Source organism: Vigna umbellata, chromosome 9, assembly GCF_029865625.1.
Source record: "Vigna umbellata cultivar VRB3 chromosome 9, Vumbellata_1.0, whole genome shotgun sequence".
NCBI lineage: Eukaryota > Viridiplantae > Streptophyta > Magnoliopsida > Fabales > Fabaceae > Vigna > Vigna umbellata.
This window is the reverse complement of record NC_142173.1, coordinates 1,364,696-1,391,613: the sequence shown is the minus strand read 5'-3', so window position 1 is coordinate 1,391,613 and position 26,918 is coordinate 1,364,696. Positions and strand designations below refer to the sequence as shown.

At 30.2% G+C, this 26,918-nt stretch overlaps 3 protein-coding genes and 1 pseudogene across 4 annotated transcripts; 2 read left to right on the top strand and 2 right to left on the bottom strand.

Annotated features, from left to right (window-relative positions):
* Positions 1-1,015: 1,015 nt before the first annotated feature.
* On the bottom strand, positions 1,016-8,627 carry LOC148192291 (uncharacterized). Its single transcript, XM_088098266.1, has 5 exons — positions 8,280-8,627; positions 4,812-4,910; positions 1,859-2,005; positions 1,605-1,712; positions 1,016-1,241 (listed from the first exon to the last, which is right to left on the bottom strand). The coding sequence occupies exons 2-5, from the start codon at positions 4,896-4,898 to the stop codon at positions 1,143-1,145; spliced, it is 441 nt and encodes a 146-aa protein (XP_087954392.1). The 5' UTR covers positions 4,899-4,910; positions 8,280-8,627; the 3' UTR covers positions 1,016-1,142.
* Positions 8,628-10,630: 2,003 nt separating this feature from the next.
* On the bottom strand, positions 10,631-14,860 carry LOC124820516 (digalactosyldiacylglycerol synthase 2, chloroplastic). Its single transcript, XM_047292229.2, has 5 exons — positions 14,684-14,860; positions 13,533-13,926; positions 13,162-13,428; positions 12,062-12,411; positions 10,631-11,335 (listed from the first exon to the last, which is right to left on the bottom strand). The coding sequence occupies exons 2-5, from the start codon at positions 13,812-13,814 to the stop codon at positions 10,843-10,845; spliced, it is 1,392 nt and encodes a 463-aa protein (XP_047148185.1). The 5' UTR covers positions 13,815-13,926; positions 14,684-14,860; the 3' UTR covers positions 10,631-10,842.
* Positions 14,861-15,851: 991 nt separating this feature from the next.
* On the top strand, positions 15,852-19,123 carry LOC124820490 (uncharacterized). 2 transcript variants are annotated; one of them, XM_088099090.1, is made up of 7 exons: positions 15,852-16,127; positions 16,612-16,944; positions 17,040-17,133; positions 17,659-17,780; positions 17,946-18,095; positions 18,311-18,400; positions 18,766-19,123. In XM_088099090.1, exons 2-7 carry the CDS (start codon positions 16,627-16,629, stop codon positions 18,814-18,816), a joined length of 825 nt encoding a protein of 274 aa, XP_087955216.1. In that variant the 5' UTR covers positions 15,852-16,127; positions 16,612-16,626; the 3' UTR covers positions 18,817-19,123. The 2 variants fall into 2 exon arrangements, with proteins under 2 accessions (XP_087955216.1, XP_087955215.1); XM_088099089.1 differs by having other exon boundaries at positions 15,853-16,052.
* A 1,300-nt stretch (positions 19,124-20,423) lies between these two features.
* Positions 20,424-21,220, top strand: LOC124820483 (NAD(P)H-quinone oxidoreductase subunit S, chloroplastic pseudogene; annotated as a pseudogene).
* Positions 21,221-26,918: the final 5,698 nt, after the last annotated feature.

Here is a 26,918-nt window from a genome sequence, read left to right as displayed (position 1 = left end):
ACATTTTAAAATCCGTGAATTAATTTGAATTTTTTATTTTTCAGTTTCAAGTTTAAATCAATGATTCTGATTTTTTTTAAATTTTTAAATTAATATGATTTCTGAATGTACTGCCATGTGATCGTTACATTGATTGAATAGGCTTAATACATATTCTTCTGATCGACTGCAATTTTTTTTTATTACTGCTTTGTTAAATTTAGGGTTTCAGCTACTCACATGAGACCTGGGGATGTTTGACTTCCAGAAAAAAAATTTGAAATTGTTTTTTATGTTTAAAATAAATATCAGAAATGATGGAGTGAAGGAAGAAAATGATGGAGTGTAGAAAGTAATGGTTAGATATGAATTGTTAGAGAAAATACTAGTTTAGGGATAGATATTGCTTCCTGCACCCCCTATAATGATAGAAAAAGATTCAAACATCCTCCACTACATCATTGTTGCTGCTTCTATCATTACCGTCACTGCAGAAAAAGAAGATAGGAAAAACGCTGCAGAGAAAAAAGAAAAAATAAAAAAAATAATTTGTTCTGAAAAGCTCTTTCAGAAACATATTTTGAGTATTTCATAAAAGCTCTTTTCAAAATATATTTTATGTATTTCGAAAAAAAAAATTCTGAAATATATTTCATTTAGGAATATTATAGAAAACTAGTTTCCAAAGACAATATATACATTTTGAAAAGTTTATTCTAGAAATCCTATTCTGGAAAACCTTCTTGGGAATGTATTTAATGTTTTCTGAAAATCTGATTCCAAAATTTCTATTCCGAAAACCTGATTCCAAAAATTCTATTTGGAAATTTGTGAAGGTATGCTAACAAATTGAAGGGTGCAGGAAGTAAAAGCCCTTATGTTCATATATTTAGCTTCTCAAAAAGTCATTCTCCATCAAAGCCACACTGTGATTTAGTTCATGATGCTTAAAATAACTTTTTCCAACATGAAGTCATGATCAGCATTTGCAACAGAGATTATGCATACAAATAAGCCATGCCCGAATGGAGAAAAATTAGGAAGAACCAAATCTGTATTTATAATCAGTTCGTTTAAGATGAAAAAGTTTAAAAGAGAATGTTGAGAAATGAAAAGATAAAAAAGTACTGATATTCTTAATAACATATTGTAGCCATAAACATTCAATCACGTCCTGCTTGCAAACATGTCCTTCGGTTATGTCCAACTTTACCACACAATCCACAATGCACTGACCTCTTTTTGGGAACAGGAATTTCAGCCTACAAAATTCAGAATTACAAGTTGGATTAACTATCTAGAATTAACAAACCATGCTCTCCAACAATCTCACATGTAAATTTCCTTCTAAGTTCATCTTACTCTAAAATGCATTTCAATTCTCATCATTCTATCATATTTCCATGTGCCCCATTAAGCATCATGCTCTATTTATTAGTTTCTTATCTTCTGTCAAATGGAGAAATAAAAAAGACTCAACTTTCTCCCTTTCCAAAAGTTCTCATCATCTGCATTCATTTCAACAACTCTTGTTTACTAATGAGTTTACTATTCATGTATGCTTTTCTGTGTTATGTTATTTAATCATAAACAGAATCTATGTATGTAATTCATTCTTCTAGTACCGATTTTTGAGTTGTAAAAGAGAGATCACAATCCGGATCGAGGTGTCCACGTTCATTACATCTATTGCAAGTTTGATTGAGCTCTTCAACGGTTACTCTCCTTAAAGCCTAAAATCATAAATGCATATGAAAATGTCATCATTCTGGAAAACGAAAACGAGCTCAACAAATTGTCAAAAATAATACTTTTGCGAATAATTTTGTTCATGGTAATTTAGTTGGATTATAGAACAACACATGAAAGTTTTACATACCCATTTTCGGAAGTTTGGGGAAAAGCAGACTAGCTGTCCAACTTTACCACATTGTCCACAGCGTCTGTCAGCCACACCCCATGCTATGCATAATTTCTTGTGGACTCTTGGACCATTCCCAAAAAACAAACGTAATGGTAGTTCTTTCTGCACATAAATATGTATGAACAAGAATGAAACAAACTAGAACTCATATCAAGTATGATCAGTTTCTAAGATAAGAGTACTAAAGTCATATAAGTGGATATTCATAGTGGTTCTTGAATATCTGTTTCTCCATATGATCTTTTTCTTTATATAAGATGTTGGAAGTTCCGGATCGACTAGAGATAAGGCCAAATTATAATATACAAGTGAAGTGCAAACCTCACCTTACAAGTCGGTTTTGTGGGATTGAGTTAGGTTTAAAGTTCACTTCTAACATGGTATCAGAGCCATGGTTAGAGCTTATTCTAGCCATATTTCTTATTTCTTAGGCATTTCTATTCCACCCGTTGTCGAGCCACTATCGGATCACCCATTTCTACTATCACGCTCGAGATGTCTATACCTCGGCGTGAAGGGGGTGTGTTGGAAGTCCCACATCGACTAGAATAAGGTCAAATTATAATATATAAGTGAGATGCAAACCTCACCATACAAGCCGGTTTTGTGGGGATGAGTTAGTGGTTCTTGAATATCTATTTCTCTAGATGATCTTTTTCTTCATGTAAAATGTCTTAAAATCCACTTCTAACATAAGATTTACTAGATTATTATTTTGAGTCTATTCAATCAAATTCTAACCGATCTCATTATTAATTATCAGTATGCAACTATGTTACCTTCTACTACAAGAATACATTTTATTAAGTTTCCAAATATTTAGAGTCGTCTCTATATATAGAACTTTGATAGAGAATGGATGAAATATATTTTTGTTAAAGTCGCCTATACCTATTCTAAATTGTGACTATAATTTATAAGAAACAAGTGTAATATTTTTTTAGAGTAGCACACTAACTCACTAATTGTGAAAATTAAATTCATTTTATTGTTAAAGTTGGTCTAGCTGACATTAACTAAAATTTAAAAATTAATTATATATTATTCTTAGAGTTGGTTGAATCATTGATAACTCTAACTTTAAAATTTAAATATATTTTATAATTAAAGTTGGAAAAGCTGATTCTAATTTACAGAGCAGAAAAGTACCATCACATATGCTTTTGTGTCTCCTTTTAATTTTCAAAATCTGAATATAATTTCTTATATTCCTACTCTCTTTTTTCCTACTCTTAATCTCTTCCTCTCTTTCATAATTTCTTCTGAAAACATCACTCATTTTTTCTCTCCGTATTTCATTTTTTTCTTCTCCCTTTTGTAAATTTTTAGACATGTTTTATTACTGTTGCAAGTAGATGAAGCATTATGCAATAAAGATATCATCGTCAACATTGTTGCTAGCATGAAAACAACTGAACTCGTAAAGCAAACGATAGATAGAAAAGAGAAGACCAGGGTGGCGGTGGTGTGGAGAAGTTTTCTTGTATTAAGTCCCTTCTTTGAGTCAATGTCTTGGTTCTAGATATGCTTAGTGGACAAATCCAAGGAAAGGTATTATGGTGCATACTTTTGTAGATGAGATAATCTTAGTTGTAGAATCAAGAGAAGAAACAAAATGGATGTTACAAATTCAAAGACAAGCATTGGAAACACATTCCACGTAAGTAGAAGTATAAGATAAAATAAATCGAATGCAAGTTTAGGAAGAAATATAGCAATTCTAACGTAGGTAAAAACTGGTGAAAACACTGCGACAAGTTGAATGTTATAAGTACCTTGGGTCCACTGTACAAAATGACAAGACAAAGAATGATGTAAATAACAAGATCCAAGACAATTTAGTTCCTGAAGTTTACCCTCCCTCCAAAATAATCCTTAAACTAACGAAACCAAACTGTTGAAAGTTGAGAGGGATAATTGGTTTTGAGCATGTATGGAGAATAGCCATGGAAACACAAAGAGGGTGGTTAGAGGGATGAAAGTCAATAAATTGGAGGTAGAGGGAATCATAGAAAAACTATAGTCAAATCATTAGAATTTAGAACTTTTGAGGTAAATAGTTTAATAGTACACTTCATACATGACAGAAATTTATAGTATCATATGATCCTACAGCCGACTCCATCATATACCGAAAGGTTTTGCCATTGCTGTATGATTTACTAAATTTGGGAAAATAATATCAATATAAAAAACTTATAAAACACGTCAAATGGGAATTACAAGGTAGCCAGAAACAAAGACCAATCCCACTTTACATCGCAACAGCGTTAACCCTTCCAATAGAAAATCCTAGCATTTTTCTAGAAACAGTTCACAAACTACTACACACATCATAGCTTAACAAAACCTCCAACTATCTTTCCGTTTTGTATCTTCTAAAATGAATTTATGGCAGGGTTAATTTAGTATGAAGATGTGGCATGATAGGTTGGCTCCTTAATCAAAAGTACTTCTAAGAATAATTAATATATACATACATACATATATATATATATATATATATATATGTATGTATATATATGTATATATATGTATGTATGTATGAACATCAAGTATATCATTTACTCAAAGAAACTATAAATTCTCATAATCTCTTCTTTGAAGCAAAATCTAACTCCTTGAGCCATTTGAGGACAGAGACAAATAACACATGACAGATTTATACCTTAATTACCTTTCACCTAAAAACATCACTGCTGAAAATAAAATGAAACAAAGGCGAAACCAGACTAGACAACGCTTGATTTGTCTAAAGCATTCAAAGTCAGACAACTTGAAAAGCCATTACTATAAAAGATAGGTTGGCTCGTAGAGCCTTAGGAAATAAACTATTCTTTTTTATTTTTATGTTAGTGATAAAGAAAAAAACAAAGAAAATAAAACGCAACAAAAAATAAAAACTTACCTTTTTTGAAACAACTTCAGGTTCTGCAGTTGCTTTGTCAGCCAAACCTTGTGGATCTGTTGAACTTAATCTATCCTCCAAATCCATAATCGTGTAACACTACAAGCACAAATTGCATTCTTTCAATTTTGTAGAAATATAAAAAACCTTAGTGCATGTACTAGCTATCCTCACAGATCAAATCATCAAAGTCTTATTCTTCCATAAAGAAGTCAAAGAACTTGATAAATAGAAACGCATACAAATTGGTAACAAAATTAGTAGCCTGTTTTCACTTATTTATGTGAAGGAGATTCATTTAAGACCTTTAACAAGCAACTACAACCATTTAAAGATGCAATTAGCTTATTCCCAGCAACTGCTTCTATGTCTCAAAGCCTTCATTTTCTACCTTATACGGGTTACGTAGTATATGCTGTGGATGATTCTATTAAACAAGCATTTTATTCCATTTCTGTTCATCTGGTTTAATCTGTATACATATCATTTCTGTAAGAAATTTTGACAAATTTTGAAAGAAAAGCATGCCACCATACTTTGTACTGAATTTGGGAGCACTTCCTCCATGAAAAAGGATATCTTTCATGAGTCATCTCATGATATGACAGTTTGTCAAGTGATTAAAACAAAAAATAATAATAATGCCGCATGCTTTATTTGGCATGTGACACAGTTGCTGATTCTATTGATCATTTTCCAAGAAGATGAAACCAAATGAATTGCTAATACCAAATAGTGACTAATCAACAACCTATATCTAGCCCGTCACTTGCTGAGTTGATTTCTAATGAGATAAAACTATAAATGCATTCATATATTTTACACAGTAAGGGACTATGTTAAAGTGTTATAAATGGAGGACATAATTAGAGTAAATGAGAAATATATTTTGGTTAAATTAAGTTGAGACGAAAAAAGAAGAATAGGTTTTGTTTATTTTCACAAAATAATGCTTTACAATCACAACAAAAACAAACTGTATTTACAAATAATCCTAATAGTTGTTTTTAAAGGCCTATACAATATAGGTCTTCTCTTACTTGGATTAGATGGATTTACTCAGTTAAGAATGTTTTATCTTCTAATTTATTTTCTTATATTTATTGTAGTAAAAAAAAGCAGATTGACTATCCTCCTCTATTTGCAGTAATACAATAAAAGTGTCCATCTATTCCATGAACTTTATTATAATAATGGTAATTACAAATTAAAATAACATCTGTAATTGGAATTAAACGTCTAAAATATTCAAACAATATTGAACAAGATTGTAGTCTTCAAAAATATCAAATTTTCAACCAACATAATTAGAACTAATAAATAATTATAACAAAAAGGTTATGAAAAAAATGATAAAAAAAATAATAAAGAATTATTAGTGCAGAGTTATCGGTTAACCCACTTCTAACCTGACTTAAACCTATTTAACTCATAGGTTAAGTATGTTGGATTGAGTTTGACCCATGTTTAAAAGAACTAAATTTTCTAAACCAACCCAGTTCAAATAAACAGTGAGCCGGGTTCACTCACTAGTTAAAACCATTGTAAAACCTAATAAGAAAAGGTTGACAAAAAAAAATAAGGAAAAACTATAAGTGAATAGTAACAAATTTTTTTTGAAATTTTACTTTATTGTTATTAAGTTAGATTCACTGGATCTGGAAACAAGTTTATATTAGGAATAATCAGTTAGACAAGTGGTTAACTATTAAGAAGAGATTGATGGGTTAATAATATATTCGTACAACTAAAAATTTATAAACCCTATTTTTCCCATAAAGAACATATATAAAATTCCAGTTTCTAATTTTCTCATTTTCCCCGGGAAGTATAAATTCAGGAAAAAGTGTGAAAAAGTCTCAAACTATGACAATTTTAACATTTCATAATTTCTAGCCAAGACTGCGAAGTCAGAAACTACATACAAAGAGAGTAAATACAAGGGCATGCACCAACCATGCTAATTGTTAAGCTTGCTCTTAGTAACTAATTGTTAAGCTTGCTCTTAGTAATGCACATAGAAAACTACTAAACAATAAACAGAAAGAAGTAAAAGCTCTCATATTCTAAGATGATGAGGCAGATTAGTAAAGCAAAACAGCTCCTCACTTTAACAAAATGCATCCCTTGTGTCCAAATTTCTGTCACAAAATAATCACAAATTCAAAGTTGCTATTTTTTAAACAACTATAATAATTTGCTACATGCAAGTCCTATCCTAAAGAAGAAAAGTAAAGGCTTCCAAAGATGGTTCAGTAATGTCTTTCATTGAAAAGAAATGAAGGAACTCTTTACATTTCAACAAATTGGCACAAAAATAGCATTCACCTATGTTTACTTATCCATAGGGAGGCGTCCTCTGTGACCAATAATAAGCAAATGAACCATTAAAAAATAGATTATAAAAGCTCATACAACTAGACAAAAGTGTGTATTCTCATAATGTATCCAATATCGGCCACAGAGGAAACTAGCAACAATTCTAGTTCAGTATATTTGGTTTTAAAACATCTTTTTTTTGTGACTTGTTGATTATAATTTAAACGTGTAGCTTCTGTTAGTGGTTGTTAGTACTACTATATAAATGCATACTATTATGCATATGCTTCCTGAAGAATAAAGGTTAGCACTTGGTCCATCAAAATTTTTACCTCAGATTTTTCCTGGGATTAATAAAAAAAATAGCACATTGTAATATTTGGCATGTAATACTCGTGGATATTAATATCAATCTAGCAAACAATAAAAAAAAATTGGTGTTCGGACCTAGCACCTGCTAGATTAGATTATTTGTTCTTGTAAAAAGCAAAAACGGCTTAACCTGCATACCTAAGGTTATTAGCAAAGTTTTAAGAATGGTTTTAGTTACTCTAACCAGACAAGGTGGGATCTTAGATGAATGACTAATCTTCTGGGTAACACCTAGAGACTGAGAAAGAAGAAAATGACAACTTAGTTCATCAAACATAGAATTAAGACTTGTGGTTAGAATATGGTACATGCAACATATCAATTTCATTTCTAAAAAAAAAGCTCTAATGTAGGGAAAACAACGCAGTAATAACCCTAAATTAATCTAAAGTACACTACGCTTGAAGAGCAAACAGCCAAATCAAACTATAATGAGAAAAGGGGGCTATTCCACCTATCAAAGAATAAAAAAAAAATTGATAAATGGATTTGAACACTGAATTCACTATAAATATTTTCTTCCAACACAAGCAAAGGCAACCGAAACTGATTTCTGTGGTGAATTCGGATACATCAAACTGAATACAGAAAATCCATTTAAATAGAAAAAAAAAATCAGCTGGAAATGAATGAAACTGGCAGAAAAACTAGTGAAAATGAAATAAAAGAAATCAAATCCACCATTATACAATCATGTTGCAAGACTCTTGAAATTCAAGAAGAATATGTTGATGGAATAATAAATAGTGCTGTAAAACAATTAATCAGCGCGCTTACCTCAGAGGATCTATGAAGCTATTGAATGAGGAATTAAACATAAGTTTGGAACCCCTTTATGCTGCAGCGCCTCAAGCAGCAGAATCCACAGGAAAATAATACCAAAGGTAGGAAATTTATACATGCAATGGTCCAAACAAAGTAAAAACAACAGTGGGGTAATGAGTAAAGCTGGTTTTGAGTACGTGTCATACATTCCATAATGAGGAATGACCATAACGTGTTCAATGCATGAAACACTGCACAAATTGCAAACGGCACTTGGTGGTGGGATTGTGCGCATGAATTCGAAACTGGGTTGGAAGTAGTTTCGTCGTTTTGCTGATAGCTTCTGGGTTTCTGAGGTGACAACCAGACCAAATTATGGAAACAACAGTTGCTGGTTTAAATAATGTTAGGTCCGATCTGAGGTTGCTGGTTTAATAAAACGACGACGTTCTTACAGCGGTTGAAGTGTCCAAAATCAAGGTTAAATTGAACATATTTCTAATCAAATTTTCATGTGAGATATCTTCACACAACCAAACAATCACAAGTTCTTAAATAAGTCATTTCTAAACTAGATATTATACAATTTGATAAATCTATCATATACTTAATATGAAAGTTTTTAAATTAAATGCATTTATTAGGTATGTAATGTGAATTAAATTATCTTATAACATCTTATTGTTTATTTGAGTTAGTATATTTACTACTATAATTTTTTTCATCTTGAATTAATTTATTTCCCCTTTAAGCTGATTTTGATGATAAGTGAGAAATCAATTATATATTTTCAATACATTAATTTTTATTATTCATTTGTGTACCTCTCATGCATGTCAGAGTTTAAGCATTTCAATCTCAATTTTATATTTTATGTAATTTTGGATTTAGTTATTATTATTTTTTACTGTGTGTTACACAGGCAATGGAAATGGATGATTTTACCATATTCAAAAAAATTCACTAAATCTTTGTATATGCATTATAAAAAATTATAAAACTAAAAAATATCACTTTAAATTGTTAATAATGTTGTTACCTTTTTTTTGAAGTACTTCTCTCTCATTCAAGTGCAAATATTAATAATTATCATTTTATTATTGTTTAGAAAGCATTGTTTTTGAATATATTTTAAATAGAAAATAATATTTAGATTAACATAATATTTAAGAATGTTTCATAATATATTATAAATTTTTATTTAAAAATTAAAACAAAAATGTTATTGGAATTTAATTTTCATTTTTCATTTGAGTTAAAAGAAGGTTAAAATTGATTTAAAAATACTTATCATACACTTGTTCATATCTGACTAAGATAATTTGACTATTTACTATATTTTTATTAACCTATCTATCTATCTATGTCTATCTCTCTCTCTATATAATACATTATTATTTTGATCTCATTCGGTGGAGAATAATGTTAAGTGGTTGTGGTCTTCATTCGGTGAGATAACAACAAAATATATATATATATATATATATATATATATATATATATATATATATATATATATATATATATATATATATTAAATTTGTTTTTATATTTTTTGTTTGTATTTTATACTTATTAGCTAAATTTTCAATTTTTATTAGATAAAAATATTTTTAATAAAAACTAAAAGTAATTTCATCATATAATTATATTAAATAGATTGAATTTTCTAATTATATTTTTTTACTTCATTTATTGTTTGTATTTTTATATTTATTAGCTAAATTTTTAATTTCTATTAGATAAAAATATTTTCAATAAAAATTAAAAGTAATCTCATTATATAATTATAGCCATAAATTTTTAAATAAAAAATATTTAAATAGTATTTTTTAAACTTTTTTAATAATTTGATAAAAAATTGAGGATATTTCTATTATATAATTATAATATTACTAAAATTAGAAAATAGTGTTTATGATGTTTTTTAAATATACATTTTTTTATAATTTTAGTAATACTTATTAACATTATTTATTTATTTATTGTCATCATAGATTATTAGACACAAATATGTGCATTTAAGTATCTACCACTTAATATATATATATATATATATATATATATATATATATATATATATATATATAATATTTTAATATAAAAATATTAAAAAGATAAAATTAAAAACAAAATATATGTATGAACTACTTTTTAGAAATTCACTTATATAATTTATTAAAACTTTTATTTTTAACTTGTATGTAAATTCATTTTGATTTTAAATGAAAATTCATTTTATCTTTTTCCTCTATAAATTTAAGTTTTTATAGAGAAAATCACATAAAAAAATATCTATATTTTTTAGAACAAATACTAAGAAAAGATAAAAATATTCCTCTGAAATAAATTATTCATAATAATTTATAAATTGATATCACTTAGATTAATAGAAGCTGTGTAATATAAATGGACGCATGTCTAATGCTACACTTACAGGGATGCCTTTCTCTAGATATATATGTTCCAAAGACCGAACATTTTCCACCATGACTAGGAAGAGACTATTTTGCAACAAACATTTTAGGGACAAAACATACAAACAATCTCTACAGCATTACAACATCATTTTTTCTTATTTTGTGGTAGCATTAGTCAACCCAAGTTCCTTGCGTAGCTCTTCATCTGGCTGCAAGGTATGTGGAATAGCACCAAAGAATCTTCTTGATACCTCAAACCCAGAAGCTACATGATGCACATATGCTGACGCCTCATCGACTGTCTGCTGCAAATTTAATGAGGCAGCCATAAAGACTGAAGAATTTCTTGACAACCTTTTATCTAATTGTTTGTCCATGCCAACAGCCTTTAGAAACCGATTTGTCGCAGCCTCCCAAGACAGTTCACGTCTCTCAGCATTAGTAGGCTGTGCAGGCTCTTCAGCCAGTGCCTTGAGTGTAAGTTTAACAAATTCATCACTGTTATCGTATGTCCAACAATTTGAAAAACGCTTGAAAAACTCGTTAGAGGGATGATTGGCGCACACAACAATTTTGCCCATGGCTAAAGCCTCTGCTGTTGTTGTGCAAACCACATCTGTTGTGCTTGGATTAAGAAACAATTTGTAACTGGCATGCAGGAAATGAAGTGGAGTGTTAGCATAAATAAGTTTCCCTTAGTACTTTCTAAACAGGAATTTCATTTCAGATAGGATAATTAGAAAGACTATACAAAATATTTTAAAACAAAATGGTGAAAAAGAAGAAACCTGACTTTTATACTCAAAATTGGTGACAAAATATCATAGACTAAGATATTATCAGCTTATAGTTACATCTATGCAATGCTCAAACTATATAAATCTTAATATGGGCAAAGCTGAAGAAGTGACAAACTGATATCTAAGAGAACAAACAAGTATGATAAGACAGAGGCAAAATTGGCTGTTGCTAACAAATAACAGAATGATTTTCTTACTTGCAAACTAATGTTCACAATGTGCAATATTTCTTGTTATATTTCAACATATTTCTCTTTTTGGAAGGAAATTATCATCAAATCCTGTATAAAAAGACTAAAGGGTTTGGAGGAGCTCATAAGGATCAGAAAACTACCCTGTATGAAAATCTGAATGAGAGATTCCTGTCTTTTAACCTAAAGTGACTTACTTAATGTTATGGTTTCAGTATTTGATCAATTAATTCCAATTGAATATTAAAATGCAGATTTATGTTTACTTCTTTCCTTTCCAAATTAAGCACCACTGTTTTCTTACAAATAAGTAAAACATTTAACATATTTAAACAAAATGAAAGTCAAACGTGATTATGTATGCAGATCAGTAGGGAACTTACTCATGAAAGAGAGGATCTGCATGATCACAACCTGGGTAAACTCTAACTGCCATTTGCAACTTTTCTGCAGCTTTCTGAACTTCTTCTGAGTCCTCTCCACTGCCAAATAAATCAATCTCAAGTTCAGATAACTCTTGCTGATGATCTTGAAGAATGCGGAGCAATTCTCTATATCCTTTGCTCCATATCATCTTCCCAATAAAGTAAGCACCTTTGGTAAAGGCCTTGACGCCCTCCTGTTGTTGCTCCCTCTTTTTTTCACCAATCTCAAGAAATCTCGGATTAACACCATGAACATTACAGATGATGGACTCGGTGTATTCCTGAGTGGCAGCAGATAATCTAATAACCTGCAATTATTCAGCTAATCAGATCTAAGAGAACAAGCATGCAAAACTTGCAAGCTTATGATGAACATTAATATTATTTTCATGAAAATTCATAAAAAAAAAAAGAGTCTCATTCTCATCTCTCATAGGATGATATTCACTTACCTAAGTTAAGCATTAAGTTGCTACTTTGAGGATGGCTTTTGTTGGATTTTAATCCAGACAAGAATAATACACTATGAAACATCATCAAAACATTTTCTTTACCTAAGCACAGCACGCACATGTGCATGCCTATCAAACAGAACTGATCTATTCATTCAGAGTTAAAACAATCACCAGTTAAGAAATCAAAATGGACTCCACATTGTATCACATAAAGTCAAGTCAATTTATGAGAAAAACAAACCAAATTAAAAATAGTGTTTGACTCCAACAAATGTTCAAATTTTGTTCAGTACCTCAAATTCATGCAAATATGGGAAATTACGGATACTTACATTCTTTCAATACACACACATAACAACACACTTATATATTAGGTGGACAATATATATTCGTTTGAATATCATATCCACCAGAAACGTGCATTGAACAGTATCAACTTAGCTACCAATGCTGATGACAAGAGGAAAACTCAATTTATCTTTGCAGCTAAAAATTGAAAACTAACACAATTTCCAATTTCTAGCTTTACTTATTGAAAAAGCCAGAATGACAAGGTAACATTGAATACACATACTATTTTTTTATAAGGGTATAATAACTTGCCTTGTGACAATATATACCAACAACCCAATTGTTTAAATGTTTCAGCAAAAAGGCTTGCAAGGTTCCATTATTCTCTCTCCTCACGTATTCCAAATAATTTGTGTGAATTATCCCTATCACTAGCCTGAATTTAGTCTTCCATCTTTTCCCATGGTGAAACCATGTTAAGTGTTCAGGCTCCTCTAGCACAGCAATATCTGCCACTTCATCAGGGATAATTTCTGAAATATCTCCAACAGCAAGAATGCTCCTTTTATCTATTGAAAACTACATTAGAAATATAGAACAAATTATCACTACTTGTTAAAAGTAAAAGCTGATAGATGTTCAAGTCTATTAACAAATAGTTTTACATAAAAAGAAATTATCACCTTTCCTGGATAAAACCGTATGCTGAAACCAGGACTAAATCCAACTCTTTCCTCCAGCCATTGACAGATATACTCCTCATGTTCTTTGGGTGAAGCAAATGTGATATTGTTGGGATATACTAGTCCTTGATCTTTCAAAGTTAACCAAGGGATCACCAAGGTAACATCTCTTTCCTCACTTTTCCAAAGATATACAGCGCGAAACAGTGGGTTCACAGCTGTTCCTGTCAACCACGGAAGGCTAGCAGTAGTAAAAATTGCAATATGCTCTTTCTTATCCATATGTTTCTTGGTTAGGTTCAACTCACAAAACTCATCATGTTTCAGAACTCAAATGCAGAGAAAAATCACCAGCAACATACAGCTTTAGAGGATAACTAAATGATCAGTTAAACTGCAAAATGGTAAAAAAAAATATTATCCGACACTTATTATACACAGTACCACAAATAAGAAAGAAAAATAAATCAAACATTAGCTGAGACATATGGATAACAATACACATTAGTGCATATAATATTACAAATTTACAAGTAACATTAGTACCACCCATTAAAGACAAAACTTCTCAAAAAATAAAGTTATAATTTCACAGAAAACATATCCCCACCACCTTATCGAGATTAAAAGGTATTTAGGTATACTGCAAAAAAACCATGAATAGGATTTAAAAAAGTTTGGTGCTGCCTGGACTATGAAACTTTTAATCGTACATGATCTATAATAAGAATTAACCATCATGCATTTGACATCAAAACGTTTGATATATATACATAAAAAGGAAAGTGTCACAAATCCCATTTTTCTTAAAAAGAATTATATTTTACCCATCACAGAACAAATTAGAGGAAACAAGAAAAACCATAATCCATACCATTCATCAGAAGCCAACACTATTTTCTAAAAGACTTATTAGTATTCACTGATTGATTAGGAAGCACCCAACAAAAGCATACTTCAGAAATCAGTAAAACCACCTCAGTTTCCAAAACCAAAATCCACCCAATCGAATCTCATACCCTTATGGTTCCTTTCTGTGTTTCCAATCCAGATCACCCCGAAATTCAAACTTGCGTATAAATTTTGCTAAAAATAACATCAAATGAAAAAAAAAATGATTGAAAGGGTGGAATGGTGGATATAGAGTGTACCTTGAAGGGGTCAGGTATAAGGGTAGAAGGAAAGAATGGTAAGGAAGGGATCTTAGAGAGAGAAACAAGTTGGTGAAAAATGAATGGCAAAGAGAGGGAAACGATGGAAATTGAGAAGAGGGAAGATAGAGAAATCCAATGCATACTTCCAAAATTCTGGCTCGCTTTGGGACCAATCCGTGCACAAGCTAAGCTTAAAAAACAACAAATCAATCCTCAATTATTTATTTTTATATAAATTGTATATCATATATTATCAAAAATAATATCATATATGTAGATTTCACATGGAAGCGTTATACTTATTTAACGTGATTATAATTCATATTTTAACTAAATTAGTTCATCACACCATAAAAGAGTTAATATATATATATATATATATATATATATATATATATATATATATATATATATATATATATATATATATATAATGCTTGCAATACTTTATATTCTTTATTCATTGAATTAATTCTCCAGTAAATAAATATAAATCGTCTATCAATCTTCTTGTAGTAAAATTCTTCAATTCAATAGGTGATTGAAGGAGTGACACTAAATAATACTTGATGAGTTAGTCTCAACGAAAATTAAAAAAAAAATTGTAAAATAAAAATAAGTGAGGAGTGATTAATATAATTGTTGTAATTTAACATTTAATTAGTGAAACTCTTAAAATCTTTTAAAAGATAACTAAACATAATCCCAAAAAATATTATGGGTGGACTTATATAAATTTACAGTGTTAATTTTTTTCATTGCATATCTATTAGGAACAAATGTCTATATAGAAAAATAAAAAGGAATTCTCTGATCATCCCCTACTTTTATCTTAAAGTATTATAAGAACTTATATTGCTGTAATATTTTATTTACATTAACAATTTTGTAATTTAAAAATCAATGTAATTATTAAATATTTTTATTGTTGGAATTAAAGATCTTATGAGTCGTGAATTCTAAATTAAAAACCTTAATCCTATCAAATCAGTTTGTTGTAATGAAAAATTCTTTTAAGACACGCATCTTTAATTTAATATTCTTCTTTAAGATAAATTAAACCTTATTATTCGAAACACCCGTAGAATATACTTGTTGATTTTTCTAATATACAAGTGTTATTTAAAATAAAAATAAAAAAATAAAACTAGTGCAATTCATTTTGCTTCTTTTCCGTGAAACCAGTGACAATCACATTTTCAGTCAGTTGAACGTTTGGTGTTCTTTTTTTCAGTTTCAGTTTCACTTCACTTCACTTGCATCTCATACGACAAACCCTGTACACGAGAGAGTACTGAAATCACCATCTTGCAGGTTCCACCCACGTACCCGTTAAATCATTTCAACGCTTTTCCTCAAAGTATAGGTAAAGGTTTCACCTTTGTCTTGGATTTCATCAATCTCGTCTGTTTCCTTCAAATTCTGAGGAACTTCTCTATCGGTAGGGTCTAAAGCAAATGGGTACCCATATTTCTTTTTTGTTATTTGTGTTCTCTAGGATGTGATAAATGGTTTGTGATGTTGGTGTTTGTTATATTTCTTCTGTCCTGATTTTATGATTGCCAGTTAGGTCGTTGTTTGGAGTTATATTTCGAGTTTAATAGTGTGTTGTGAGGGAAAGCTACGATAGTTGTTTGTATTTTTTGAGAGATGTGAGTATAAAGGAATTTGAAAAAGCTTCCCAGTTTTTTGGCATTTAGAGTTTCCTGCCTTGTCTAATCCAGTTGAAATAACATGAATATTTAATGTGGGAAATGTCTTTTTTTTTTATCTCAATTTGCTAGCCTTCTGAGATCCGAGGTTTCTAATTTCACTCTGAAAGACGAGCCTTATGGATGTCTGAAGTAGTTGCACTAGAATAATGAGGTTTTGTAGTTCTTATTGTGCTAATGTTATTTTATTTGTGTACCTTTTTTCTTTACTAGTTTGTGGTTGAAGAGATGTTGATTGGTCACGCAGATCACATATCGGAGTCTAGGTCATTTAAGGATCAGATAGCTGACTCTGGGTCTGAATTAGTTGATGATGAAGAAGAAGATTATTTGGAACAGATACTGTACTCAGCATCCTTTGAAGAGCTTGCAAGCAATAGCGTTAAATACGACACAGTCATATGGCTTGCTATATCATTGCTACTGGTGTTGGCTTGGGGAATTGGCCTTTTTATGTTGCTTTACCTGCCCATGAGGAGATATGTGCTTCAAAAGGATTTGTCTTCTCGCAGGTTATATGTTACACATACTGAAGTGGTTTATAAGGTATATAAGAGTTGTTCTGCATAATTGTAATTTTGTGATATGAAATGAGTTTTGTTACGGCAAGTGATGTTTATTCCCTTTTTCCCTTGGTCAAGGTATCAAGGCCTTCATTTATACCATTTTGGGGGACTGTAACAATTGAGAGGCGTGTACCTCTTTATCTGGTGATTGATATTATTATTGAACAAGGTACTGATGCAGGCATACCTGAAATTTTTCTTGCACCCTATTTTAGTACGCTTTCTTTAAAATAATTGATCTTGCTTTCTTGATATGTTTCGCGAGACTTGAATGTGTGTGTGTGTATCCATCCTCCATTATTGCAAAGAATAATGAAGTGTTCTTCTAGAAAATGGTTTATATTTTATAGTCTGTTGATTATGTTGTGTGATTGAAAGGACTGATATGAATGCCTTTCTGGACCCTACAAATTTTAAATTTTGAAATAAATGTGTAATTAGATTTGGATAATATTTTTTTTTTTTTTTGTTTTTGAAGACTAACACTCTAGCTCATCAACTTTTACTCACAATTTGTGAGTTTTATATCTTTCAAAAGAGTGAGAGGGACTATGGGGTTTCGAATGGCTAAAACTCATTGACTAAATACTAATAACGAAGCACATTTTAGCTTGTGCTTAAAACCTTACCTACATTATGTTTGTTATGTCTTATCCTTTTTTCTTTGACTTGATTTTCTCATTTCAATGTCCAGGTTGCCTGCAGTCTATATATGGTATTCATACTTTTCGACTTGAAAGTATAGCACATGGAAAAGCTGCTACTGTAGATGAGCTACAAGTTCAGGGAGTTTATGACCCGTCTCTTTTGAGAAAGGTGAAACAAAATGTTTCCTAATATGATTCTTTTTATTTTTAGAGCCAGATTGTAATCTTCAGTATCATTCTTTACATTTACCCTGTAGGAATTCTTATATCATTATACTGCCAACTACTAACAAAGGGGGTGCCATCGTCTTAAAATGCTACAATTGGTTTGCAGATGATCATAACAGAGGCTTCAAAGATCACACAAGATGCAAGTACAAGTGCGATGCATGCTGCTCCAATCACAGATGTGGAAAACATCACTCGTATGCCAGCAGCTACTGAAGGATCTGTTGATTTGAGATCACCATCAAAAAGTCTGAAGGTAATGCTAGACCTCCTCTCATGCACCCTAGCAAATTCACCCTTAAGGGGTTGGATGAATGCTGATCTGTGTACCTTTAGTAACTTTGGTTGTTAGTTTTATGATCTTTGAGCTGGTAGGAATATGACCTTTGACTAACATAGAATGATTTGTAGCCATAAGTGATCTTTGTAACAGTTGATTTGATTAACATTGAATTGTACTCTCATCTGTAGACAGCAGGCTCATCGCATGCTTCACTGGAGCGCAGAGTAGCTGGAGGGTTGCTGCTTACTAAACTTGAAGAAGTCAATAAATCAGTAAAGGTTTGTGTCTTCTCTTAATAGAGCATAATTCTATTGAAGAAATTCAGATTTTTGTCACTCTAACTAGATAGAAGCACCATTTCTAAGTTTCTTCTTGCACTAGGAAACCAAAACATAACTGTTTCTTCAGAAAAAATTATGTATTTGTTGACCATTTACTGCTCTCAACTTCATTAGCATGGTCTTATTTAATAAATCTCTGTTCTTCCCCTCCCTCAAAAATCACCCCACTGGCATGAGTGATTGTTTGATCACAGTAACGTAACAGAACAGCACGTCTAGGAACTGCATTGTTCAATTCTGTTTTAGATTATTTGCATTCATCTTTAGCTGACTTGTTTTTATTCTGTGTTTATTTTGAGCAGAGACTTGAGCTGCTTATTGAGAAGTCGCATGCTTCTCCCTCCATCAGATGAAGGCACCATAGTTTAGCACTGCAAGAATTAAATTGAATTGAAAGGAGTTTTCAAATTACTAGAACCTTATTTAACTATGGAAATAGTAAATAATGATTTCATTATGTTAGTGCAACTTAGTCACTGCTATCAATGACTGACTCTAGAAAATTCCGGCTGAGGATTGTAGATTTTAGAACCTCAAATTTTGGTTGCATTATTGTCTTTACTATTTTCTTCCATACTAGATTTTTGATTGTATATAGCCCAATTGGTATATACCAAAAGCCTCTATTGGTTTTTCCTTCATATAATAACTAAGTTTTCTCATTGCTTCCATTTTCATTTTGTGTCTTTATTATTCGTCCAAATAAAACTCCTATTCACACAAATTTTTTGTAGATATAATTTTTTATGGTATTCTTACACCTATTGTAAATTCATGCATATCTTAGAATTACACAGGAAGTATTACTCTTTCCAACTCTATTTCATATAATATACATATCATATATATGATATTTTGTTTACACCATGTCATGAATAAAGGGTTTACTTGCTCTACATTCTAGTTTAGATTGTGTTATTTTGATACTCTTCTTCAAACCTTAATATGTCATTTTGTAAAATCTATCAAACTTTATTAATTTTTTAGTAAATTTCCTATTTTATTCTTTTTAAACTATTTTATACTAAAATTCACATTATATAAACCCATATATATGAACATAAAATGATAGTTACGGGGTTTTGGTAGGAAAACAAATGGATGGAAATATATTGAAGGTTGAATAAAAATAACTAAATAAATAACTCTTGCCCGAAACATGTTATATTCAATATTTATTTTTTATATTAAATTAAATAAGATTACATGAAACTCCCCTGAATTTGTAACCTAAACATGCTTAGCTCCACTCTTTGCAATTTCAAAATGTATACTTATTTTTTAAAATTAAATATAATGTTTTATCAATGCAAAATATTCACTAATTTTATTAATAATAAATAGCTATCAGAAAACCTTATTAACTGTTTAGTAAAATCTTTTACCTATTGTTTTTCTATGGTAGAGTTGCAATCTGAAACTATGCTTATCACCTTTAACACAAGATTGAAATTACACTAACTTTCGAAGGATGTGAAGTGTATTAGTCTTTTTCTAGGCTAAAATAGTGTTTTCAAGGTAAGAAGAACATATAAATTAAGATTAAATAGGTTTTTATTTTTTAAATTTGTACATAAAATTAAAATTTATTAATGTTATAAATTTTAATATATTTTGGTTTCTAAATTTTAAAAATAAATAAATACAATTTTTTAATTTAATAACATTAATACATTAAAGAGTGTTTGATATCATATATATATATATATATATATATATATATATATAATTTAGAGAACCAATTATACGAAATGAAAAGAAAGGTGAATTTCAATTATGAAATTTAACTAAAAATATATTTAAGTCTAGAAAGCATCATTGTAGAGTTGAAGCTATTGGTGCAGCCGAAAACAATGACAGCCACCAATTGTATGTCAAAATCGTACGACATTAACATGTGGTTAAAATCACACAACACAAGGAAACTGTTCATTAAATTTTCTTACAAGAAAAGATAGAGACTAACTATAATATCCCAATACATAAACTGTGTTCATAATCTAGATGTTTGTGTCTTGTTTATTAAACAACTAAGAATGGCTACTTTTGCTACTCTTCATGGCTTGAACAACCCTTTTCCTCGATCTCAATTCCTAGGCCAAGAACACCCTTTCCCTCTCAAACCACCACCTTCCACAGTGCATCCAAAAGCTCCACCAACTCATGAGGTGCTAAAGCCACAAGCCAAGTTCAACATATTGGAAATGATGGGAGGGAGAGGACTGTGCAATGGAGAAAAGGGTATTCAGCAAGAGCTGAAAAGACGGCCTATTGTTGTTGATCAGCCTCCACCCTCAGCATCAAGTACAAAAGAACAAGAAGATGAAATTGGTGATGAAGGAAGTGATGAGCTTCCAGCAGATGGTTTTGAGAAAGAAATGATGGGACTTACTGGGGGGTTCCCTGGTGGTGAGAAAGGCTTGAAAAAGTTCATTGAGAAAAACTCTCCTCCAAAACCAGATAATGTTTTCACCATCTCATTCTGAGAGGACCCTTTGTGAAGAAGACCAACCAAAACAATTTTTCACTTACATTTCATCAATTTATCTGTATATATATCTGCCATTCTGATTTTTGGCATTTCATACTTTGATGAGGTTTGCCATCTTTTCTTCTTCTTTGATCTTCTTAAGATGAGACTCTATTTTTGTACTGATAGTTTAGACTGTTCATTTTTTAGTTCATCATAGATATCATACATGTAGCTTTATTAACAGTTAAAAATTTAGTGCATCCAAAGTTCAAATTCTGCTTTTATTGCGGTTGTTTTGTTTTTCAGTGATGTTCTGATTGTTCATCGTATGAGCTTTTTCTTCTTCTTTACTTGAGTGAGGTATTAAGGAGATTCTCTATTTTTCCTCAGAAGAGCTTTCATTTTGGTCAATAGATTAGCAAAGTATAACATCATGTTCTTCTTTTTACTCGTTAGCTTTTGGATAACTGCTCTACCAATTCTGATGTTAAAGAAGTAACAAAAAAATGTGGTAATTTCTGTTGGACTGAATCATTACTGCAGAATCTTTCCAAGAAGAAAATATAATTTATTCTAGAATTATCAGTAATTATAGAATCCAATCCTGTGCTTTTTCTATTATTTATAAACTGGAATCATTGCAGCATCAATTATCTATACCTTTTAGTAATAACTAATGTGAATGCAAATATTTAAATTTTCTATCTCCAAACTATGACAAAATATCTCTGGTTGATTCATAGCCACAGTCCAAAGTTAAAATTGTCCTTATTCTGTTCACCACAAATGTGAAACAGGTATCCTATGTTTCTTTTATCTGTTTTATAGGATTGCTCAAGATAAGGGATATCCACTTTATCATGTGTGTCTCAGGAATAAAACAAGTTTGTCTTGAACATGCTTGAATCCTAATTATAACTTGTTCAATTTTAAATTTTAATAATCTAAAACTGATTACATCTCTAGTTAATTGCTTAAAATATAGTAATTATGCATGTATGACTACATATTTTGTATAGCATTTTGAGTGTTTATGAGCTATTAGTTTTTTAGAAAAACTTCCTCAAGCATGCATTGTGTATAAACACAGCCAATTTTAAATGTTGCTTGGTTAATGGTAGAAGCAATAAAATAAAGTGTTGGTCTTTTAGTTTTTTTTTTTCCAGTTAGTTTTCTGAGTGATAACATTTTTATTTAGATTCTCTATTATATTATATTACTTTTTATGTATTTTAGGTTGTGTGTATGTTTATCGATTATTATATTTACATTCAATTTTTGTTCAATATATGGAAAAAATAATTAGTATAAGATCAGCCATCAAAGTCGATGCTTAATAACATCAAATAAAACTTATGAGATAGGGTGAACTTATTTTAGAGTGCATTGTTAAAAGAAGATAAAATGCAATTTATTAAAAATTAAAATTTTAAAGCAATTCAAATGTAAAAAAACAAACTATGGTAGAAGTTAACAATAAAAGAATAAAGATCACAAGTAAAGAATTTTTCGAAGTGTGTAGATCATTGTCTTTAAGGAATTATTTGCGTGTATTGCATGAGCTTCCTAGGATACAACAAGAACTTCTCCAAATGTTTAAGTATCTTAGAACTAGTAAGAATCTCTAAAATATTAAAAATAAACTTATAATATTTTTAGGAAAAGAAGAAAAGAGAAAGAAAGAAACTAAAAGAAAAGAATGAAATAAGAGTGGTTTTTGACGATATTTTTGGAATGAAAGAAAGGTTCTATTTATAGAGCTAGAAAGGAGATGGGAAAAAGGCCTATGGTCCATATTTGGTGGAAACTGTCCCTAAAATTCACATTTCACTTCAGAGTCAAAGTTGTTCACGAAGTCTTTATCGTGATACTTGGAGAAAAGGAGATTTGAACGTTTAGAGGAGAACGTTCATCACACAATGTTGCATTGTTTTTGAAAGCAAAATTTTGTAATACAAGTTTATAACACTAATGTGTATTCTTATATCAAATTACTCTGGTATAAGAAATTGAATATCACTTTTAAATATATTTTTCATGGATCAAATGTTAATTATTAATGACATAACTAATTCAAAATTTTCAAATGATATAAAGTACAATAAATTACTTTAAAATATAATTAATTATTTCTATAACATTTGATAAAAATAATGTGTATATAATTTAGGGTTAAATATGTTTTTAGTCCCTAAACTATTGGCCGTTTTTGGTTTTCGTCCCTCTTCCAAAGTAAGGTACAATTTGGTCCTCATTCTTTAGAAAAACGTTCGTTTTAGTCCTCAAAATTTTGTTTTTAGTCCTTGTTTTAGTCCTCAAAACGTTCGTTTTTTCGACTAAAACGAACGTTTTTTAAAGATTGAGGACTAAATTGTACCTTACTTTGGAAGAGGGACGAAAACCAAAAACGGTGAATAGTTTAGGGACTAAAAACATATTTAACCCTATAATTTATTATGATACTTTAGAGTAAAAATATAATATATATTATATATGATTATGAAATTTGATGTAATAAATGATAGTGAAGAGGTTAAACAAGATTAAAAGTTCTCTAGTTTTCTTTCTAATATATATATATATATATATATATATATATATATTATGTTCAGACTAATGTTTCAAAGTTTATGTGTATAGTTAAGGTAATATAAGCTAATATCATATCTTATGGGATATACATGTTTCTCAAGATATATTAGATATTTTTAGTGTCCATTATTCGCAACAAAATCCACTTGTGAGTGTTTTAGTGACTTCATTACTATTAAACGATCATTTAATATTGTAGATATATAATTCGGTATGCTATTTTTATTTGGAGTTATTATTTTTTCATGTGGATTAATTGATGGGTGTTTCTTCGTGCACCTCCAAGAACTTCTTCCCACACTTCTAACTTAGCCTTGTTCTTTTGAGTGGATTTGAGGGGATTTGAAGATAAATTTTTTTGTCGTTTATTTGAGTGAATTTAAAGGTAAATAAGAGTGAATTTGGAAATAAATTTTTTTAATTTGTCACGTCAATACAATTCTATACTAATTCTCACAAACTTTATTTCCAAATTCACTCTCATTTACCTCCAAATTCACTCAAATAAACGTCAAAAAAATTTATCTTCAAATCCTCTCAAATCCCCTCAAATTCCACTCAAAAGAACAAGGCCAAAAAGAAAAAAATTTCACCACTGACCTTGGTAAAATATTTTTAACTTAAGTAAATATTTTTAACATTTTCTCTCTCCTAATAAATTCACACATCAACCCACCACGATACACACGGATTTGGAATTTGAAACTCTAACCGCCACTCTGCACCCATTTTTTCTTTTTCTTCATCGTCTATGCGCACACTTCTTTTTCTTCATCACCTCTGCGCACACACTTCTTCTTTGTCGCCTTTGCGCACACTCACTTTTCCTTTCCACTGCGCACAACACTTTTCGTTGGTCACAAATAAAAGTTTTGCTCATTAGACTCACTTCGTTGCTCACTAAAACAATATCATATGATGTAAGTGCATCCAAAAATAAACACAAAAGACAAATAAATATTGATAATTTTTTGTATCACTTATAATTAAATAAATTCATAATATTTTTCTCTCTTAACATATCTTCTTTTTTATTCTCATTTACAATGACATTTTTAATTTATTTTATATATATATATATATATATTTTGTTTTATTTATGTTTATTTTGTTGACAAATAAAAACTTGTTCTTTTTTGTTATTTGATTTTGGGTTAAATATGTTTTTAGTCCCTCAACTATCAAGCGATTTTATTTTTCGTCCCTCTTTCAAACTTTGGTACACTTTGATCCTTGTCCTTAAGGAAACTATAATTTTTAGTCCTCCATGATTAACGGTCTTAATATTTTTCTTAGGTGCCTAACGGTGTGCCACATCATTTTTCTTTTTTCTCAAACATGTCATTCCTTCTTGCATCTTCACGCCGAGCTTCTCTCCCTCCGTCTCCAGGTGGCAAACTGTTTCCCTCTACATCGACCAGAGATCTCCGGCGAGCTTCTCTCCTTCCCACTCTATCTCCATCTCCGGCGAGGATCCCACCGCACTCATCGAGATCGATGATCTCTGTAAGGCAAACCCTTATTGTAAGATCCTTGAAAATATTTATATGTTAAAATGTAAGATCCATAAAAAAAAAAAATTTATAATAGTAAATTTTAACATTTTATTAGTAATAATAATTTTAATGGATAGAAAAATGTAAATTTTTGGATATAAAGTTATAGTAATTTTGGAGGGAGAGCTTCAAATTTTTGATAACTTATTTAGGATTTTTTTAGAAATGTGAATAGTGAATAGTGAATAGTAAATAGTAAATAGTGAATAGTGAATAGTGAATAGTTAAAAAAAAATATATTAAAATAAATTATGGAAGAGAACACTCCACGTAGAATTAATCATTCAGAGATAAGAATGGTGAATAAAAAATAATTTTTGAATAGTAAAAATGAATAGTAAAAGTGAATAGTAAAAATGAATAGTAAAAATGAATAGTAAAATTTTTGGCTATAAATAGCCAAGGGGGGGAGGCTGAAGATTTACACCAAAATTCTAGAGAAATTGTGAGAGAAGAGAGTTAGAGGAAATTCTAGTTAAAGAGGGGAAATTCTGGAAGTTTCCGGAGAACGGTTTGAGAAGAGGAAACTAAGTCTGGAATAGAGGTAAGGGAAGCTAACTTTGAGTATTTCTTTTTGTATTATCTTGAGTCTTGAATATGCTATATTTTTCTTTTGTCTGATTTTAAATCTTAAATATGGAGTATTTTGTTTCTGTATGATTTTGAATTTTAAATGAGAATATGTTTTTTTTGTGTGTTAATATCCAAGTGTGATAATTGTAAAATGTGATATTGATTATGTTATGTCAATTGTATGTTATTAGTGGTTTATATTTTTATTTTGGAAGGATTAGAAATTGTCTAACCGGCTCTGCCAGATTCAATTTCTTGTTTCCCCAAACATTTTATTGTTTTCCTTATTTATTTTTATTGTATTTTGGAAGGATTAGAAATTGTCTAACCGGCTCTGCCAGATTCAATTTCTTGATTCCCCAAACTTTTTTTTATTTCCTTCCGTATTTATTTTATTACATTTTTGGAAGGATTAGAAGTTGTCTAACCGGCTCTGCCAGATTCAACTTCTTGTTTTCCCCAAACTATTTATTTCTTTACTTATTTATTTTATTGCATTTTTGGAAGGATTAGAAGTTGTCTAACCGGCTCTGCCAGATTCAACTTCTTATTTCCCCAGACATGTATTGTTCTTGTTATTTAATTATATTGTATTGATGGATGGATTAGAAGTTGTCTAACCGGCTCTGCCAGATTCAACTTCTTGTTTCCCCATGAATTTTTATATTAAGATTATTTTTATGATTGTCAAATATTGTATTCTTCTATGACCATTTATAGTAATGTTTTATTATTGTTAATTGTTTATAATTATCTTGTATGAATTCTATTATGGATGTTTATTGTGATGATTTTATTGAATGAGTTTGTTGGCTGAAATTAATCTTGTTGGAAGGTTTGGAATAAGGGTTCTATAATAGCTTGTATATGGGTATTAAATATATATACAGTGTTTGAGGTTGTTGTGAGAGGAAGTAAAATTAGGCATTTTAAGATTTAGAGCATAAGAAAACAAGGTAGATAAATTAAATAAATAAATTGTTAATTATTGAAGGCCTCCCTTTGTTGGTAGGATAGAGGAACCTTAAAAACCTGAGTTGGCACATCCCTGATCATAGAGCAGCCCTGGCCTGGTCCAGTCAGTTGTGACTAGTCATATGTGCTGGCGTCGAAGGTGAGTTTGATGCGTTCAGACATCTGGGTCCTCTCCGGTGACCAATTGGGGTAAAGAAAAATCTCTACTAGGATGAAAATAAAATAAAACAAGTTGATTGTAGATGCATAATATTATCATGGTAAAAATTTCATATATATTTTATTT

What these genes read in the sequence shown, in the direction of transcription:
- LOC148192291 (XM_088098266.1), bottom strand. Translation starts at nt 4,898, where the DNA reads ATGGATTTGGAGGATAGATTAAGTTCAACAGATCCACAAGGTTTGGCT. An exon ending in CTGAAGTTGTTTCAAAAAAG is followed by an intron (nt 2,006 to 4,811) that starts GTAAGTTTTTAT and finishes ATTTATGTGCAG; the next exon opens with AAAGAACTACCATTACGTTT. An exon ending in CTTTTACAACTCAAAAATCG is followed by an intron (nt 1,242 to 1,604) that starts GTACTAGAAGAA and finishes TGAATTTTGTAG; the next exon opens with GCTGAAATTCCTGTTCCCAA.
- LOC124820516 (XM_047292229.2), bottom strand. Translation starts at nt 13,814, where the DNA reads ATGGATAAGAAAGAGCATATTGCAATTTTTACTACTGCTAGCCTTCCG. An exon ending in TTGGTATATATTGTCACAAG is followed by an intron (nt 12,412 to 13,161) that starts GCAAGTTATTAT and finishes GAATAATTGCAG; the next exon opens with GTTATTAGATTATCTGCTGC. An exon ending in GCAGATCCTCTCTTTCATGA is followed by an intron (nt 11,336 to 12,061) that starts GTAAGTTCCCTA and finishes CCTGCATGCCAG; the next exon opens with TTACAAATTGTTTCTTAATC.
- LOC124820490 (XM_088099090.1), top strand. Translation starts at nt 16,627, where the DNA reads ATGTTGATTGGTCACGCAGATCACATATCGGAGTCTAGGTCATTTAAG. An exon ending in ACCCGTCTCTTTTGAGAAAG is followed by an intron (nt 17,781 to 17,945) that starts GTGAAACAAAAT and finishes ATTGGTTTGCAG; the next exon opens with ATGATCATAACAGAGGCTTC. An exon ending in AAGTCAATAAATCAGTAAAG is followed by an intron (nt 18,401 to 18,765) that starts GTTTGTGTCTTC and finishes TATTTTGAGCAG; the next exon opens with AGACTTGAGCTGCTTATTGA.